The sequence below is a fragment of the Hemibagrus wyckioides genome, linkage group LG15, assembly GCF_019097595.1.
Source record: "Hemibagrus wyckioides isolate EC202008001 linkage group LG15, SWU_Hwy_1.0, whole genome shotgun sequence".
Classification (NCBI taxonomy): Eukaryota; Metazoa; Chordata; class Actinopteri; order Siluriformes; family Bagridae; genus Hemibagrus; species Hemibagrus wyckioides.
Genome location: NC_080724.1, coordinates 16310719 through 16329248, shown reverse-complemented (window position 1 = coordinate 16329248; position 18530 = coordinate 16310719). Strand labels below are relative to the sequence as shown.

General features: G+C 38.9%; 1 protein-coding gene across 4 annotated transcripts in view; it reads right to left on the bottom strand.

The window, feature by feature from the left end:
* The window catches only part of clstn1 (calsyntenin 1), a 34547-nt gene extending 17374 nt beyond the window's left edge, over positions 1-17173 (bottom strand). For 3 of the 4 annotated variants that reach the window (XM_058409833.1, XM_058409836.1, XM_058409837.1), the window contains exons 1-2: positions 16888-17173; positions 371-493 (exon numbers count right to left, since the gene is read on the bottom strand). In XM_058409833.1, coding sequence (XP_058265816.1) covers positions 371-493; positions 16888-16981 — 217 coding nt within the window. In that variant the 5' untranslated portion in view covers positions 16982-17173. The remainder of the gene's footprint in view (positions 1-370; positions 494-16887) is intronic. The other variant, XM_058409834.1, reaches the window with a different exon arrangement.
* Between the last annotated feature and the right edge of the window lie 1357 nt (positions 17174-18530).

Here is an 18530-nt window from a genome sequence, read left to right as displayed (position 1 = left end):
AATTAAAAAGTAGTTTCACCTTGGAGGCATTTTACAAGGCTGCACAGACACACAGAAAACACTCTCCAAGTAAAGGTCTAACCATGTGAGCCATATGCATTTATCCAGTGGTTCCGGATGATCTCCTCAAACGTTCAACCTTTAATTTCGTTTTCTGCCGACTGACTGAAACTCACTATGTTATCACATTAGACACCAAACCGTGCATTTATAAAAGATATCCAGTTCAGTGTCTTTTGTTTTGAGCTCCTACACACAGAGAGAATGACATTTATGCAACACTATCATCAACCCAGCTGTGAGATCAGAGATGTTATGACTAGACGGAGAAGGTGCAGACATGACAACGATGCCAGAAGTCTCCGGTTACCTGCATAACGCAATGGGGCGTCTTTATCCAGCGCTATCAGCGGAGGGTCCAGCAGAACTTTGTCTTCGTTTTCGGTCACGATGCCATGATACGTTGTCTCGATCCATGGCTTATGTTTGTTGACTGTAAAGAAAAAAAAGAGTTGTAAGATATAGCCACATATTAGGGAGATTAACTGATTACTGATCTACTTTATGTTACTGATGGATTATATTTAAGGTATTTAATGTTTTTATTGCAGTCAGCGGAGCAATTTCAGCTTAAATAAAGGATCTTTTAATAAAATGAATAAAGTCAGATGAGTTTTAATGAGTTGTTTAATTATTTTAGGAGTCGTAAATAAAATATTAACTTGGAACCTGTACACTATTTTTATTTGCTTGGTATGCACGGGAAAATATAAAATTAATATAAAGAAATATATGTTTAAATAAATAAATGAATAAACAAACAAATAAAGATAAATAAAACAAATAAAAATAAAACAAATAAAGTTAAAGTAAATTCTTTCCACAATTTTTTTTTTAAATAAAATATATTAAATATGATACTTTTTTTCTTTCATTCAAATGAAAACTGTCCAAGATAAACCTTAGAACATTTTCAAAACATTTTCTAGAACAAAATAAAAAATAATAATAATAATAATAATAATAATAATAATAATAATAATAATAATAATAATAAAAATAATAATAATAATTATTATTATTATTTACAACTTAGCCTATATCTTGTCTTTTTTTTCTTTTTTAAATATGAATATTTGTACTGGATAAATAATTTTTGGTAGGCTGCTTTACTATTTCTTATTTGCAGTAAAAGTAATGTAAATATGATTTAGGCTAATAATAGCCTATATTACAAGCTATTTAAAGTTCTGCCGCTTGAGTTTTCTATCCATGTGAGTGATCATCATCTACCATGGATTATTAGCGTTAATGTGATTTAATGCCCAGCCTTCGTCTCATTACCCGGCATCAAAGGTTCACCAGTAGCCATGTCTTTGATATAGTAACCCAGAAAATATTTTAAGAAGTATTCACACCATCGAGAGCAGATTAATTAGGTCTTGTGCAAAATGAGGCAAGGCTCCTAACCCGGCTTTCATGCTAGCTGTTCAGATCTTGAAACAATTCACGAGTTGGTTGGTGCAAATTCATGTGCTTCTGTGATCATGAGAGCGTGTTGGATATCGAGAGGCTATAACGTGGAGCATATCCAAGCAACTCATTAGTGCTGCCAGAAAGCAGACAGCCAGGCAGGGGTGCGTTTCGGGCTGTACTTGTTGCCGAAAGTGCTGTCAGGACGGCGACGGGACACACAGTGCCGAGGGGGAGGTGACGGGCACGTTGCTCGCTTCTACAGATAATGGGCGTTCATGCCTGAATGTGAATGCCTCAGCAGCTCCTGAGAAAAATGCAAAGCCTTCAGAGTGCTGAGCCAAATGCACACAGGCGATACTGACAGCAGGAGAGTGGCAGGAAACAGGAGGATGCTGGGAAACAACTGGCCAGCATATGTTAAATACAACTCAATCAGGAGGGTACAGCCAAAGCTAGAGGATGTACGCCTTGATAGCAGCTCCTCTATGAAAATGGAATGGAAGTCCAACCATGACAAGAGGTTTTAATTTAAATAAAATAATAATAAATGCAAAAAGATTATCATCATCTTGATTCTCCTGACACCAATAAAACTTATTTCTCATCCCATAACACACTCAAGATTATGTACAGAAATGTTTATTCCTCTGATACATCTTTCCCTTTTAATTTATCCCAAGACCTTTTTCATTTGCTGCTGCACCGTTTCATCTTAACCCCCTTAACAGTGTAAAGTGTGTCATGAATAATTAGACCCCCCAACAGTGTAAAATCTCCTTGTCTAATCATCGTCAAATCTATCCAACACATCCTTAGGATATATAGCTATATTTAAGACTACATATGGAATGGTGACATGGCCAGCAGGGGATAGATTTTGTGCAGCTGCTATCACCAGCATGCACGAACAGATCCTGGTGATTTATGAGCCAAACTTGTCCTTTGAGCTTTATAGGTAAGGCTGAGGACATACGATCAGGGATGCGGCGTTATCTGTGACATTAATGAGGAGAAATAATATGTGATGATAAATTATAATACAGAAAATAATAAATCAGACCTGTTCGGCGTTTACAGCAAAGTTTTTTTTTTTTTTACATATGGGTTCAACCACAACCATAGAGGTGCATTATTAATCCTGGCATAAAAAAGTCATTTAACGATCCATATGAATAAAGTACATTTCCAACTGAGTTCTGAGTGCAGAGATTAAGAGCTTGTATGTCAGTTGTGATCAGTCACATAAATCATCTTAACTGCAAAGCTCACGCAGAGTCATGCGGTCGGTTGTGATTGGACAAGCTTTCAGACCACATTACCCAGATAACCTATTCAACCTCTTACCCAATTGTCTTAAATTGCGATATGTGCAATTTCTTCCTGTAATGCATCTCTGTAGACCTCACTAGTAAACATTTACAGTTCTCAGGGTGTTTTGTGAATGCAGTGATCAAATGGACGCATTTTCTGAATGCAGTCAACAAATTGTCCACTGTATTTCAAGAGTAAGAAAACTGTATCATTAATCGTTACTATCGATTTTTTAAAATATTGTTTCTGACTGTTTTTGTACTTTGTATTATAACTAAAATATTTTATAAAAAATAAATAAATAAAATCAGAGATTGTCTTGAAGTTGAGAAGCACTTACTGTTACTTACTGAGGGAAGTTCATTCCCAGGCTGTTAAAACATATTTCTGTGCTGGTTCATCTGAAACAAACTCTGCTCATCAATCCCACACTAGTGAAAGTTCACAGAACAAGGCCTCCTACATGTACAGCGGCAAGAGATTTACTAGAAGCTGGAGAAATTTAGTGGGGATTGTAAAATCTTCTCTCTACCATTTACATTTCTGCCATTTGGCAGGCGCTCTTATCCACAATTTATCTCATTTTATACTTCGAAGCAATTGGGGGTTAAGGGCCTTGCCCAGGGGCCCGAATGTGGCAGATTGGTGGACTGGGATTCGACCTTACAACCTTCCGATCAGTAGTCCTTAACACCTAAACCACTAAGCTACCACACCCTGAACCCATGAACGTGGTTATGGTTTCTGAACTCCTTAAAGCTGCTTTTTTGTTTGTGTTTCTCTTTCATATTTCATTTTGTTGTTTTACTTAATACCGGTTTCCTTTATTTTCTCACCACAAGCAAGTAAATAGATCATGAAATATAGATAATCATATTATAATAAAGTGCATGCGTTACCGCTGTATACGATCGAATAAAGTTTATTAGGCTGATGAAACAAGCCGTGTTCCGCACGCCGGGTTTATTAAAGGTTAATCATTTTTCAATGAGCTTTTCATTTTACTAGAAAAGCAGAGCAGAGCAACACTGCCTCAACTTTAAAACACGCGTATGGAGAAGATCAAGTTACCAAAAACCGCTAAAGAAATGTCTGTCATTAAGTTTCATCATGGGCACAAAATCACAAAAGGGTTTTTATAAAGCTTAGACTACCAAGCTAAACACAAGAAATACAAGAATTTTGTCAGTGTTATAATATGTGAAATAACATAACGTTTATTTCCGTGGGCGACACACACTCTTGGGTGATTACGTCAAGAGTGATGCACCCGGTGACGCAGAAGCTGTTTAAATACCGGGGTGTGACATTGGCGTTCTCTATAACTGGATTGTATAACTGTATGCATCTACTTAACGCATCTACCAAAAGAGAAACGAAATTGAAAAAAAATCATTTAGCTGTATTAAATATTATTATTATTATATTAAATGATATGGGGTTTTACTGTATTGATAGTTCTCAGGCTCAGACCTGAATTTGTACCTTGTAGATTTACATCAAAGACGGTTTAAGTTCAAGTATAGCTATTCCCAGTAGGAGCTGATAAGGTGGCACAAGGCCAATGGTAAGAAAAACCACTGTGTTAACACAGTCCTCTATCAGAGTGGCTCGTAACCACGATTTACCCCTGATGTCAGCGCAAATGAGCTAATTAAAGCTGCTCTATGAAATCCATTTAAATCCTAAAAACTCTAAGAGGTATGCATGAATACGTGGGTGCCTGAAGGCGCTCTGATGTGGTGGAAAATATTTTCAAGATCGCTGCCGTTGTTGCCCATACAGCGATGTGGTATGGCACTGTTCCAGCATCACCCACTTGTTCCCTCTGCATAGAGAAATATCTGAGCATGTGCTATTAGCATCGCTATAAAGCCCACTGACCTACAGCCACATGAGACGAGCCCCCACAGGAGCATAAACACACTGAGCACTTGACAACTCATAAACAGACCACAATAGAAGGCATGATGAAATACTCGAATGGCATTCTTCTGCGCTCATTAGACGAGTAGACCGCATTAAGAACATCTGACGGTCATGAAATTTGAGCTACAAGGCTGTATAAATAATGGAGCAGTAAAAAAAACACAGCTGTGTGTCCCGCTGTGCGAGCTGAAGAAAGAAAAATTACAGCAAATCTTTCATTAAATGCGCTCTGATTGCTCAAACATCCATAGATGTGAAGCTTGATTAGGCAAGTTGAGCTTCACACTCTAATTGCACTTGACTGCTAAGGTCAAGATGAAAACATCAGAACACCCAGATGGTTTTATCCAGTATAACACAGCTTCCGGTTCAGTTTGCTTAACCTGGTAAAGTCTCATCCACTATGAAGTGCTTTAATTCCACTGTTAATCGCACATCATAGAATTAATGTATATAAACAGCGTTATGTACAAAATACTACTACGTTTATTATTTTACATTTTAACCCATTACATCGTCTACATTTATTCAATAGGGGTTGGCAATATGGGAAAAATAATATATTGTATGCCTAAAATATACAACATGAAGGACTCTACAGAAGAAAAATAATTCCAGACACATGACCTTGCTGGGATCTTGAACCATGTTTGGATTGATTCCTGAATCAAATCAGTTCATCTGCTAGATACAATGATAATTCCATATAAATGTTTGTTTCTCAGATATCCAGCTAACAAATCTCAGATCTGAGACAGACATAAGTATGAGCAGCTGGACAGATGTCCAGACCACAAAGGTAATGCTTCTCCGAATCAGGGGCAGAGACATAAACATGACTTAGATGGTTTTAATTCAACAATTATTAAAAAAAAACAAAACAAAAAAAACCCTAAATCTGTACAGTGAGTGAAAATGGAGTTAGAAATTTACTGGCATTTGACGGCACACTCTAAATATCGAGAATTGTGCTTTAACTTTCTAAATTTCAACAGTTACAATAAAAAATGTATTCCAATACTGCTTTATCATCAGTGTGAAAATAGAACTGTTTAAGTTTCAGTTACAAAGACATAAATGTTTCCTTTTGATCATTATCATTTCCTTTCCAAATCATCATCGCCCCCTCAGTAGTTTAATTTCCAGATTGCCTTCAATACATGTTAAACATACAAAATCACCCTACTTATTCCTCATCAAATCTTCATGGAGGCCTGCAGACAGAAATTAACAGTTAATGATGGAGTACGGAGACACGCGTGGCTGGGAGCGGTCTTTGAGGAAGAAATTGAGCACAAAGTCACTGACTGAATGTAGAGGGCTTCTGTGTATCCAGGGCAAGGCAGCACGCGTGTTTGTGAGTCGGCGTCTGGGCGTGTGAGTGTGTGTTTGAGATAAATAAACCTTGACGACCAGAGGGAAGTAGGGAGGCATCCGAAACGAGCCTGCGCTACAGTCACCCGCTGATGGCTAGCCTCAGCATTCCAGGTTTCAGATAAGTGCTAGCAGTGAGAAACATGTCCGACACGCATTCTTTTCCAAGCGTTATCCAGTGCAGACACACACTCAGCCCACTGCATTCTGTCAGACTGGAGCGGTAGCAAATACTGCAGTGTTATACAATCAATGAGGAGGCTCAAAGCAGGCGAAATAGAGAGAGAGAGAGAGAGAGAGAGAGAGAGAGAGAGAGAGAGAGATGGGGGAGATCTAGCTTATGGAACAGCATGCTATCCATGGTATGTCAGCTCAAAGACATTTAATCCTATAATAGGATGCTCCTGTTTCATTCACTGGCAAGGTCATGAACTAGCACAATTTGAACTAACTGCAATAGTGTATCACATATGCTATACAAAGAGCTTCAGGCATGAGGATCCAACAGTGCTGTACAAACAAATCCCAACCCATTAATCAAAAGTGCATAGGCTTGGCTGGGCCAGAAATAATTTTTTTCAATCCCTCTGGTCTGGTTTTACTTTCGCTCCATTAAAAAGCAGGTTGATTTGCAGGGAGGAAATAGAGGTGAATGTTTAAACCTATAGTGATGAAGGTAATGATATAGCTTCAGTATGAATTGTAAGCGTTTCATTACTGAAAGTGGAGTCAGCAATTTGTGGACAGGGCATGATGGAAGCCTCACAGCTCCAAGGTCACCAGTTCGATCTCGAGCTTGGGTTACTGTCCGCGTAGACTTACCTTGGGAAGTTAGTGTGAGGAATATGGACGCTTCCATGTCCGTCCCAGCTAACAATGATGAATAAGGTGTATTTTCTTATTCAAAATAGAGACCTGTATAGTCCATGATACAGATTTAATACACGAACGTGGCTGTAGGTTGACTGACCTAAAGCAAATATTATATACACCTTAACTCATTTTAAAGGTCAGACGAGCTTATTTATTTACTATTGATGCTGTTTACAGCCATGTTGATTTGATGTCCCCTGGTGAACTCCCCAAGTAGGAATTCTGAGTTAAGGGGAGTTTTTTCCTAGTTGGAAATTAAATAAAAAAATGAAAAATGACAACCAATAGTCGAACACAATCCAACATGCATCCTCTCATTCATTTCTCAAATACATACCAGTATGTGAAGTGGCAATGCTGGAGTGCCCCTGAGTGTGAATGTGGGAATGTGTGTGTGTGTTCCCCCGAGTGCAGTTCGGCCCCATGACCTGGCTGCTGATTAAGGATAAAGCAATTACTGAATAAATGTTAATGAATTTTGTGGATAACAGTATGTTTACAGCAACGACCATATAACCCTGAATTATCTGAATCTGAATTATCTACAGTCATCTACAATAGGAAGCAGACACAATTAATGTAACCCAAGAGACATTTTAACTGCTGCAACCAAGTAGGGCAATTTAACCTGCACCTTAGTTGAACCAGACCACAACCGGTAGCCACACAGAGTAACCGCCTTTCAATCTAACTGTTTGTGTGCATGTGTGTGTGTGTTAACAATGATGTTGACTGATGAATTAGGAGGCAGAGGTTACAAAGTCAGGCCGCTGGTCTCTCTTCATGAAAAGAACCGCAGCACAGCTGCACTACGGACACAAAGACTTCAAGATACTAATAAAATTAAAATACAAAACACTGATTCTTTTTTTCCTTGGACGTCTGAGGTCACACAGGCAGCAATAAGTTTTACTCACTATTTTGAACGTTATAAATCGGATTTTACGCAGCCGTAGATTTTTTTTGGAAATCTCATCTTCTAAGTTCAATCATCTGAGTCTGTTGAAAGGCGTTCTAAACTTTTCAGCTAAATATGAAACACGTTTTTTTTAATAAAAAAGTATACCATTCATATTTATAAAACGGATTCTCAATAACCGTACAGAATTTCTAGGACACTTTATTCTCAATTCACAAATTAAATACAAAATAATAAACAAACTACGAGCCCTAAATGCGATATGCATGTAATTTTCCAAAAGGCACTTATAGGAATCATTATACACTAAACCTGATTTACCCATGATTCAAAAGCACTGAACACTCTGAACAAGATTCAAGAACATCCTGACTTCACATCTTGTACATGCCCCATGCTTAAAAATCTCATACTTGACATCTTGTACATGCTCCATTTCTGCCCACTGAATTATGGGTAATGTGTGAAGATGTAATACAGGGCATTCAACTACAATCATTTCCTGCATACAACTCATTACAAAAGTCCATCCATAACAGGACAACTCCTATGAAAGTGAATTGCAGTTACCTTAGAATGTTTAAACATTAGTAACCAGTTCATGGCAAGAAATAAACATTTTATAGTGATTATTCATTTTTCCCCCAGAGCAGTTACAAGTTTTAACTAGAGCCATTTACCTTCGTTTGCCTTTAAAGCAGAGAATAAACAGCTAGCTTTTTCCTTTCGTCATTGCCGAGTCTTCATTTGAACCGAGTCCCACAATCCGACAACCCCGTTGAAGCATTTTCTCGAATGTACCTGAAATCTTTTGCACATGCTGCATCCTACAATATCAGTGTTGTTGTAAATATAATGCCAAATACATTGCATGCATTTTGTACATAGATTGTATTATTATGTACGTTCTATGTACACCGATTGCATATACAGCTCTGGAAAAAACTAAGAGACCACTGCCCAATCTCCAGATTTGAACCCTATTGAAAACCTCTGGAATGTCATCAAGAGGAAGATGGATGATCACAAACCATCAAGCAAAGCTGAGCTGTTTGCTTTTTTGCAAAAAGAGTGGTATAAAGTTCCCCAACAGCAATGTGAAAAACTGGTGGAGAGCATGGAGCCAAAACACATGCAAAACAGGGTTATTCCGCCAAATACTGACTTCTTAATGTTATTTAGAAAACAAACTCATTATTTTGCAGTGGTCTCTTATTTTTTTCCAGAGCTGTATTATTGTAATTAGGTAGTATTTATATGTTCTTAAGTAATGAAGTGTTAATACTTCGTATCATCCATTTGACCGGTAATTTTTTTGTTAAAACCCCGTTCCACACGTAAACGTCCTTGTAGAAGGACAACGTATCGCAAAGTCGATCAGCTCCACTTCCATTTTGTGCAGAAACTCTGCATTATTAATGGAGGATTGTGGGTCGCATTGAGAATGAGATTCCGGTGTCTGTGGCGGTTTTAAGCGGCTTCGTTATGGCCTGCTTATGGTTATTTCTGGCCAGAACAGCGCAGTGTTGTGACACTCATCATACTCATAGCATGAGCTACAGCAACCGCAGCCAATTAGCGCCGACTATGTCTCCGAGTTCACACCAAGAGCTGAGAGCTCTGCAATCACGACTCCAATTCTGTCTGCGGCAAGACTTTAAAAAAAAAAAGGTACCCGGTGATCCGCACCTTGACATACTGAGGAAGCATATGGAATTTGCATGTTGGTGGCAGTGCACTATAGTTAAAGGGTTTGACAAAGAAACTCTCTATTCGAGGCAAATTTGTAACTGTGGTTCGACGTCTTTCTCGGGTTCCCATGAGAATAAACGAAGCACAATAGGACATTCAAATCTAGCGTTACAAAGAGCTACTTGCACACAAAGCACTCAGGGCAGCTCAATGACAGCCCGTCTTCAGGAGGAGATCTTTCAGACTCCATATACACATGAGTCAGCCAAGTCTTTACTACTACAGAAACTCGACTCAAAATTTCTTATGTATGCCGGAAAGAAAAATAAGTAAATAAATAAATAAATAAAAATCACTCTTCCCACACTGATCATGCCTCCAGAAGGTTACATGACTATCTGATGAGCAAGTTGTGCTACATGGTTCAACACCCACGATGATTTTCGTTTTCTTTTCAAATAAGAAGTTTGTTCAAGGCCCACACGAAGAATTGATAATTAGTCGGATCATAAGACATCTCTCAAGTTTCCACTCTGAAGGCAAAAGCGCAGCGCCAACAGCCAGGATGTAAGCGGGTAACTGATTTAAAGCGGACGGCCACGCTTAAGTGTTTGCGTTTGGATGAAGAAATGGTTGCAATTCTCAGTCACAGAGCGCTGACTGTTCAGAGACAAACCTGGAAATGGGGCGACAAGCCAAAACTCCTTCACACGGACAGAACTGTTGGCCCCAGAACGCTAGGCAGGGGGTTCCTATGTGCTCAAAGAACAGTCTGTTTGTCCACTGCAGCAATCACAACACAGACAACAAGGCAAAGGCGTTTTTTAGGAGGGTTGGGGGCAGGGCGGTCGTGAATGGGGCTCAATCTGGGCTCGACGAGAGCCACACAAAGAGCCAGTGAGAGTGAAGTGCGAGAGAGAAGGCCACACAGCACAGAGCTTGCTTTGAGCCCACCTGTGGCTGAAACACACACACACAGCTCTTAGTTGTAGCTAATGGCTCTCTGGTTACCTGTTCCCATAGAGTCGGCACTTCTGACGCACTAGGGCACGGACTGGCAAAGGGACGCGTTTCCCGAAACAAAAATATCTCTCTCGAGACACACGGGTCAGACAGGCTCAAAGCACGCACTGTGATTTCAGCCGAAAGTGCGTATTAGTTACAGTACCCTCCTATAACGTTTCATCAATAAGGTTTCACCATTAGCCTAATGAGAAATTCTCTGCATTTCCTACTTAGACTCAGTGAATAAAAACACACTAAAATGCAAGTCATTATGCAAAGCACATGCCATTAGCGCTGATGCATTAAGCGTTCCTGCTTTAAGCCTCCTTTCGGCAAACTCCACAACACAAAACAATCATTCTGTTAATGAGACTAGCTGATTCGTGATGTCCGTGGCGTTAACATTGATTTTTGTGTTTTAAAAAAAAAAAATCAATTACACTTCGTACACTTAATAATATTCAACCATAAATGATCCATTCATAACCCAGACATGACCCAGTCGTAACCAGTATTGACCCAGTCATTGGTCAAATCGGACCGAAATAGATTTCATTAATCAAGAAATTATAGACCGAAGGTTGGCAAAGCAATCGCCAGCTTTTAAACCAGCTGATGGATGTTATGACGCCTGCACCGCCTGCCTCATCTCTGGAATTCGGGATTTAGATCAGAATGCATGCCGAACATCCGAGTTAATATGCTACCAGCAGCGGGACCACAGTGACGTGTTCGTTCCGGCACGCAGACTTGAACTCCAGGTCAAGAAGCCCTTTGTTCTGCAGTTTCAACCCTGAGATAAATAGAGCAGGAAAAAAATGGTGCACTGTGTTTGACATATGCAGATGCGATATTCACCAGTTTACTATGAGGAGGAGGAGGGGGGGGGGAAACATTATTTAGAGCTATTATCAAAAGTTTATTTACCCTGATAAAGATTTAGGTCAAATTAATAGCTCTAAATATCTCAATTTATCTGTTAGATATGAAAGTATTTTAATTTCAGCTAGATGACTCTACCCTTTAATCGCTGTATGTAGTTTAAGATATATTTTAAACTTTCCAGAGGGGGAAAAAAAGCTTTCTTTTCATAATGGTCACACGTTAGTGAATCTTGTGAACACTACTTGTGAAATCTGAATTTCACTCACATCTACATTTCCCAAAACTGCCAGTGAAATCTGAATTTCACTCACATCTACATTTCCCAAAACTGCCAGTGAAATCTGAATTTCACTCACATCTACATTTCCCAAAACTGCCAGTGAAATCTGAATTTCACTCACATCTACATTTCCCAAAACTGCCAAGTGTTTCAGTAAATTGTGATTGCTTTAGGAAGGTGTAATGCCTCCCATATTTAGCTATTTCTATGCAGTATCGAGGCACATTTCACCCCCCCACACCCCCACCCCCGCATTGCCGAGCGAGGTCTAACAAGCAGCCTTTGGCTTATATTTGGATTATGAATGACGTAGGAGAAACTGCAAGGTGTTATTAAGGGTACCTTCAGCGAAGCAGAACCGCATCATGAATACTTGATTGGCACTTGGGCTGTTGATATCTGCAGCTGGGATGCTTTGGCATTACCCATCATGCCGCGTGGAAGAGAAGCCGCATGGTGTGACGCGTCCTCATTGAGTGCGAGCTGCTGAGACAGGCAAAGAGTCTGCCTCGAGGGCACAAGTGCTGACTATGAAGCTGTTTATAGCAAAGTTGGGGAAAAAAGTTCTGCACTGCTTAAGAGCTGGGTGAATATTCTGGAAAAGATACTGATAAACTATGGTTCAATTTTTTAAAAAATGGCCATAGATCAGGCCAATATTAGGGTTTTTTGAAACACTGCTGTTTGAGGGATATTTTCTATGAACTTATCTAAAATAATCTCCTAGATGTTCCTTCCTGAGGGAAATTTCTATTGACTTAAATCAGTTGCTCCAGCAGGAACGCTCTAAACCTAGTATCTTTATACTTAATCTTTTATACGATTTACATAAGGATGCATAATAAAATATACACTCACTGAAATTGGTCTAGTTTTTATGTCATGTTTAACAAACATATAAATGGTTTGATAAATATCATATAAATAAATGATAAAAAATGTTAATGTTAGTGAAACTTTGTCATGAAATTTTTGGCACTTGTGTCAATACTCTTGATTCCTCAGCTCTCATAAACAAAACAGTAACTCTGGAATACATGGTGTGAAATAATGCACAGTTCAATCCAGGATGTTAATTTAATATTCATTATCATGATATAAACAAAAGGGAAAAGTCTCTAGATGTGTAAAATCTATGCAGCCTGCCCATGCATGATGCAGACGTCCTTACTGATATATACAAATATAAATAAGCTTATTATCAACAGAGGAAGAGCTCGGCTACAAAAAGCTAAACGGTGGCATTCTTATGTCTTAAAAGTGGGTCATATGATGACAATATACATAAAAAAATTACAGCACAGTAAACTTTTCTAAGATATCCCTATATCTTTTTAAGTAATATTTATTTTATTATTATTTTATTTATTTATAATAACTATTTAAAAGCCTAGACTCAGTTTTGTTGTTCAATTTTTTGACCTCTTTAATTCTTTTAAAGACATTATCAGTTCTCTCTTAATTAATACTCTCTTCATTATTAACGAAGAGGAGATTATTTTACAGATGTTAATTAAAAGTTTCATCAAATTAGTTTTAAAGATTTATTTTTAAAAATGTGGTTTTCCCTGAATTGTTTTATTTATTTATTTTTTTAGCAAATCTACATATCCGTAGACCTATCATGTATCACAAAAATGTCTTCAAATGTGATATTTTTTGCATTTGGCCATTAAATTCCAATCCAAAATCAACATTTTATGCCAGAAAAAGGATCCGTGACGACTGGTATAACTTGAGCCTTAATTTTTGGCGCCTCACATCAACTTATCTGTACCAAATGTCTTAAAGAAGATTATTTATATCTACAAATAAAATACTATTGTAGAATCTAAAACAGCGGGACCAAGGGTGTAATTATTTACACAGCATGGTCTGTAACAGAGTGGGGCTGATTTCTTTCCAGCCCAGACTGTAGACTATTGTTGTTGATTGCACAGCATTAAACTCCCCAGTTCTGTGTGGTTATATTTTTTCATGTCTGCCTTGCTGACACATCACCGGCATGTCAAAGCGGTCGTGAAATACAACTGGGCAATGAATGTTTCTTATTCACTGATTTTTCAAAAAGCCTTTAGAGAAGAAACTAGGAGTCCTGTGGTTTTAAATAAAGGGCTGACTAACAGGAAGTGCAGCTTTTCAGCTTACCGTGTTTGTTATTCGGACCTGAAACGCTAGATGTACGCGTAATAGTTTCTGTGCCCACATTGAGACGCCATGTGCTAACCACGAAGGGTTCATAATAGTAACATCGATAGTTTATGACAGGGAGAAGCTTGCTAATTAAATATCGTGACCAGCCGTCACTGAACATGATTAAGAAATTAGTCATGCGACTGATTAATTCAACAAACACCCATGTGTATCAGCTGGCACCTAATACTCTGTACAGTAATGCTGTTATAAATCATATTATAATCATAAGTATGCCACGGCCGGTGGGGAAAAAACATAAATCCTGTTCGTCTGCATGCTGTATATTTTTGTTGATCTTCACTACCTAGGGTACTGCCTGTACTCTCAGTAGGGTGGCGGAGGAACAATGCTCTTTTCAAAGCGCTATGAAAAAGTATACCATCACAAAAAGCATCGGCTTCTTGCATTAACAAAAAAAAAAAAAAAAACGAGGTCCTGAATAATACGCTACACAGACAGTCTTTTGTGGCTGGTAAAGATTATTTTTCAGCATGTCTACACAGAACGAACAAACAGCAAGGGCGGGACTGGTAGAAGAAAACAGCTACACAACACGAGAGGAAACCTGGTGGCAGGCCTGGATCTGGGTTCACGTGCTCCTCCAGTGATAACAGTTGGGAAAGGGAGCAGGTGTGCCGCGACAAACAGCTTTAGTTAAACACTTTCTGTGAAAGCCATCAAGGGTAGTATATCCTTTCACCAAGCACAACAGATAGCAAAACCTAGTAGAGGATTCTGATGTCTGAGCAGAGGCTAAGAATTGGTGTACAACCAAAAACAGGATGATTATTCAAGTGTGCGAGTCCATTAACTTTTTGAGATCTCTATATATTTTATCTGTTTCTGATAGCTAGGGTTAACAGTCAATAGAAATTACTCCATTTCAAATAAATATGCGAATTACTTTTTACATTTTTGCTGAATGGACTGATTTATGATGGGTGTAAGGACTAGAAAACAAAAATTTAGCAAATATGAAAGCTTATAGCATAAATGTTTAAAGCATTTATAGTATAGTTTATAATATTTATCATCGGCACTGAAAATCGAACGGCAAATAAATACTACATAAGTTCTGTTTCCATGTAATCCATTTTGTAAGCCATGAGTCTCTGCAATAGGAAACAATTTAAGATGAACAAGTGAACAAGAGAGATATTTAAGACATTTCAACATACTTTTACTGTCTGCTTTAATGTAAGAATAAAATATTTTCCTCCCTGCATGTTTTTAAACCGTGCTCTCGGTCGATATCACTAAGCCTACGCAAAGCCTACATTGTGACCTTCATCTTTCTTTTAGGCAGGAAGAATAAATCTGACATTTAAAAACATCCTGTATGAAAATATCCCAGGAAGATCATGGCATGCTGTAAAGCTTATTCCACACCAGTGCCATGACAGGACCACACCACAATCCAGCTTTTATCCAGTTTCCTGACTGCTGGCCTCTGGTTGTGCATTCCCAGCTGCCGCACATGGCAACTACATTATGCTTGACGATTATTGTCACCCTTCAACCCATTCCTCAGCAAGCTGTGCCAATGGGTCTGGGTCAAAACCGTGTTCCCTGTTCTCTAATTGGCTTAGGTAATGTGAAACGTGCTATGTCCGGGCCATATATTATATTAATTTGACATGTTGAACCCCTATGTAACGTTTCGATGACATGTGCTGCAGCTTTTGTGTCGAAAGAAGGAAAAACTGTGAGTTTCAGTATTTAAAAGTGCATTGTATCTTGTGCAATGATTCAGCAGTAGTATGAGGACGTCCTGACTGTCAGGGTAAAATAAACCACCCAATGTGCAGATTTTGTCATACCAAGAAAATTGTTCAGCTTTGAAAGGGTGCTATATATATATATATATATATATATATATATATATATATATATATATATATATATATATATATATATATATATATATAAATAAATAAGAATGCATAGATGGATGGATGTGTAGGTCATACTTTTACATTTGTACCTTTTACCTGGAATCATGATCTTTATTTAAATAGAATACATTATTGGACATTTATATTGTGAAGATTTAACAGTATATCGTATAGGTACATGATGCAGTGCAAAACATCAATTGTGTATGCTTCGGTGTTTCACCCCCAGTAATATGGAGGAGTTTTAACATCCTTTTTTTCTAATCCCAATTTATAATTGTAGGATTCAAGCAGCAAAAATGTAATGCAGTGTTACAGCACTAGATGGATTGATGATGATGATGATGATGATGAAGTCCTGACTACTGCTGGGTTTGTTGATGCCTGTGCACCTGCAACCAAGGCCTCCAAGAAAAAAATCAGACTTTTTCAATCACCATCATCAGCATCATCATCATGACAAAGTAACTTTTATCAATCCTTTACAATACCTGATCACAGGATCTGCAATGCGTAGAGGATTTCCCCCTCAACGGGTGCGCAATGTTATGTGCGTTTTATTAATAAGACCGCTCGACCCGAAAAAGACATTATGTTATGAGTCAGAACATGACATAAAGGATAGCAAACACAGACACACTCGATATGAAGGATATATTATAGAAAAGATGCGACAGTGTGGTTTGCGCGTGTACAAAGAGAGAGCAGCTCGAGCGCAGGGTGTTGGCGGCGCAGATTGGCGTCACACTGATTAGGACGGACACTTCAATAACCTGCCCATTAAACAAGTACACGGGGGAAAACACTGGAAGTGGACATATTTAAAAACAAAACAAAACGGTGATAGTGTCCTGTATAGAGCTTTAAATCTTGGTAAACTACTGCAAAAAAAACAGTCAGGCACCATATCCATCTCTCACTCTCCGGGTCCGCGCCGCTTCACGCCGTCTTTTTCTTTTAATAAGGCGGCGTTTAGACCATTTAGACATCATATTTGGAAAGATTTAGCCCTCGTCTGGGGAATAAATAAATCTCATCGGATTAAAGCTCACCTTTGGCTGCCTCCGCCGCGCATAACAGTCCGAGCAGCAGCAGCAGGAGGAGTCCGTCCGCTGAGCACAGAGGCTTGGACCTGCCGTTCCTCATCCCGCAGTTTTGCTTCAAATGACCAAAAAGGAGCTGAAAAAGAGGCGCTTCCTCCCCCTTCCTCCTCGTACACCTCGCCGTCGTTAAATAAAAATCCAGGAGATGTAGATCGGTGGACGGTGAAAAGCTGTAAGATGGCTGCCGCGCAGCTCTGTCTCTCCAGTCACTGCGCTCGCGCTCGCGCTTTCTCTCTCTCTCTCTCTCTCTCTCTCAGAGAGCGCTGCGCGTGAGTGACGTCACGCCTGTTATTGTCAGTGCACGAGCTGATATACGACTGACTAAAACCAGACTCGCAGCAAATATTTAATAATCAACCTTTTTCCTTTTTTTCTGCGACACCACGGTCACAGTGGCCTGTTTATCAAGCTGCGATGTCACCCTGTTGTCACAGACCTACTACGTTTGGCAATATATTTAGATGTGTTACACCGACATCTATCCGGTGTAAGGGGCGTGGCCACATGGAGGGTACAGGGTGGGATGCTGCCCTAATTGCCAGAACAATTGACCTCAAATTATCCAAAATCATTTTGTCTTACATTTTAGTACATCCCTTTCCCCACCAAAAAGCTACCTGCTTTTTCTGTGACCCCAAATTATAATTATGAAAAATGTCTTTATTTGCTGACCTTAATTATTAAGTATGTTGAATATGAATCAGAACTATAAAAATATGAGAATTCATTTTGCATCAAGACACAAATCAGTTATTTTGTAAAAACATTTTGGCCGGCATTATGACTGGCATGGTGGTGAAGCAGGGAGTGTTGCTGCCTCACAGTTTCAGGGTCCACAGTCCAGTCCTGAGCTTAGGTTAATCCTGAGCAACGTTCTTCCTTCCTCCCAGCAACATGCTGGCAGTTCGATTGGCCATTTTAAATGATCCCCTGGTGTAAATGTGTGTGCTTAAATCCTGACTAACCATCCATGCTTCTAAACTGAAATAACAACAAACCTTTGGTGCTTTGCCCTCTTTCGCCTTGCTCACATGGCCTGCTATAATTTTAACATTTGTTAGCCAGGACTATTATAGTTCCTGGCCTTTTATACAACAATATAATCACTGAATAAACAATGGTTTGCTACAGATATGCCGGCACAGTCTTGTAATGAGAAATAACACTGACCTGCTTTAATATTACAAGGAAGTAATAAAACTAACATGATAACTAGCAATCTGGAGGATCTACCGCTATTATAGGTCAAATTAATTCATTCGTTTATGAGTTTTCATTGGAGATAAAGACAGGAGAACAGCAGAAAGGCATTTAAGTGAGAATATGTAAAAGAAATCAATAAAAATAACCAGTACTTCACATTGTTTTCTGGATGGTTTATGGCTCTCACAACCTTTGCACTGGTCCAACTATTCTTATCTGTACGAGACTCATACATTATAACCCACGAATTCTTGTGAAGTGCATATTAGCAACCATTACCCAGTGTGGTTTGGATCAGATTTGTTCCTGTGATGCCTCTCAGTGCTAATGTAACCACCAGCTCCCAATCAATTCATCCAGGAGACACAAACATTTTGGATCATTTTAGA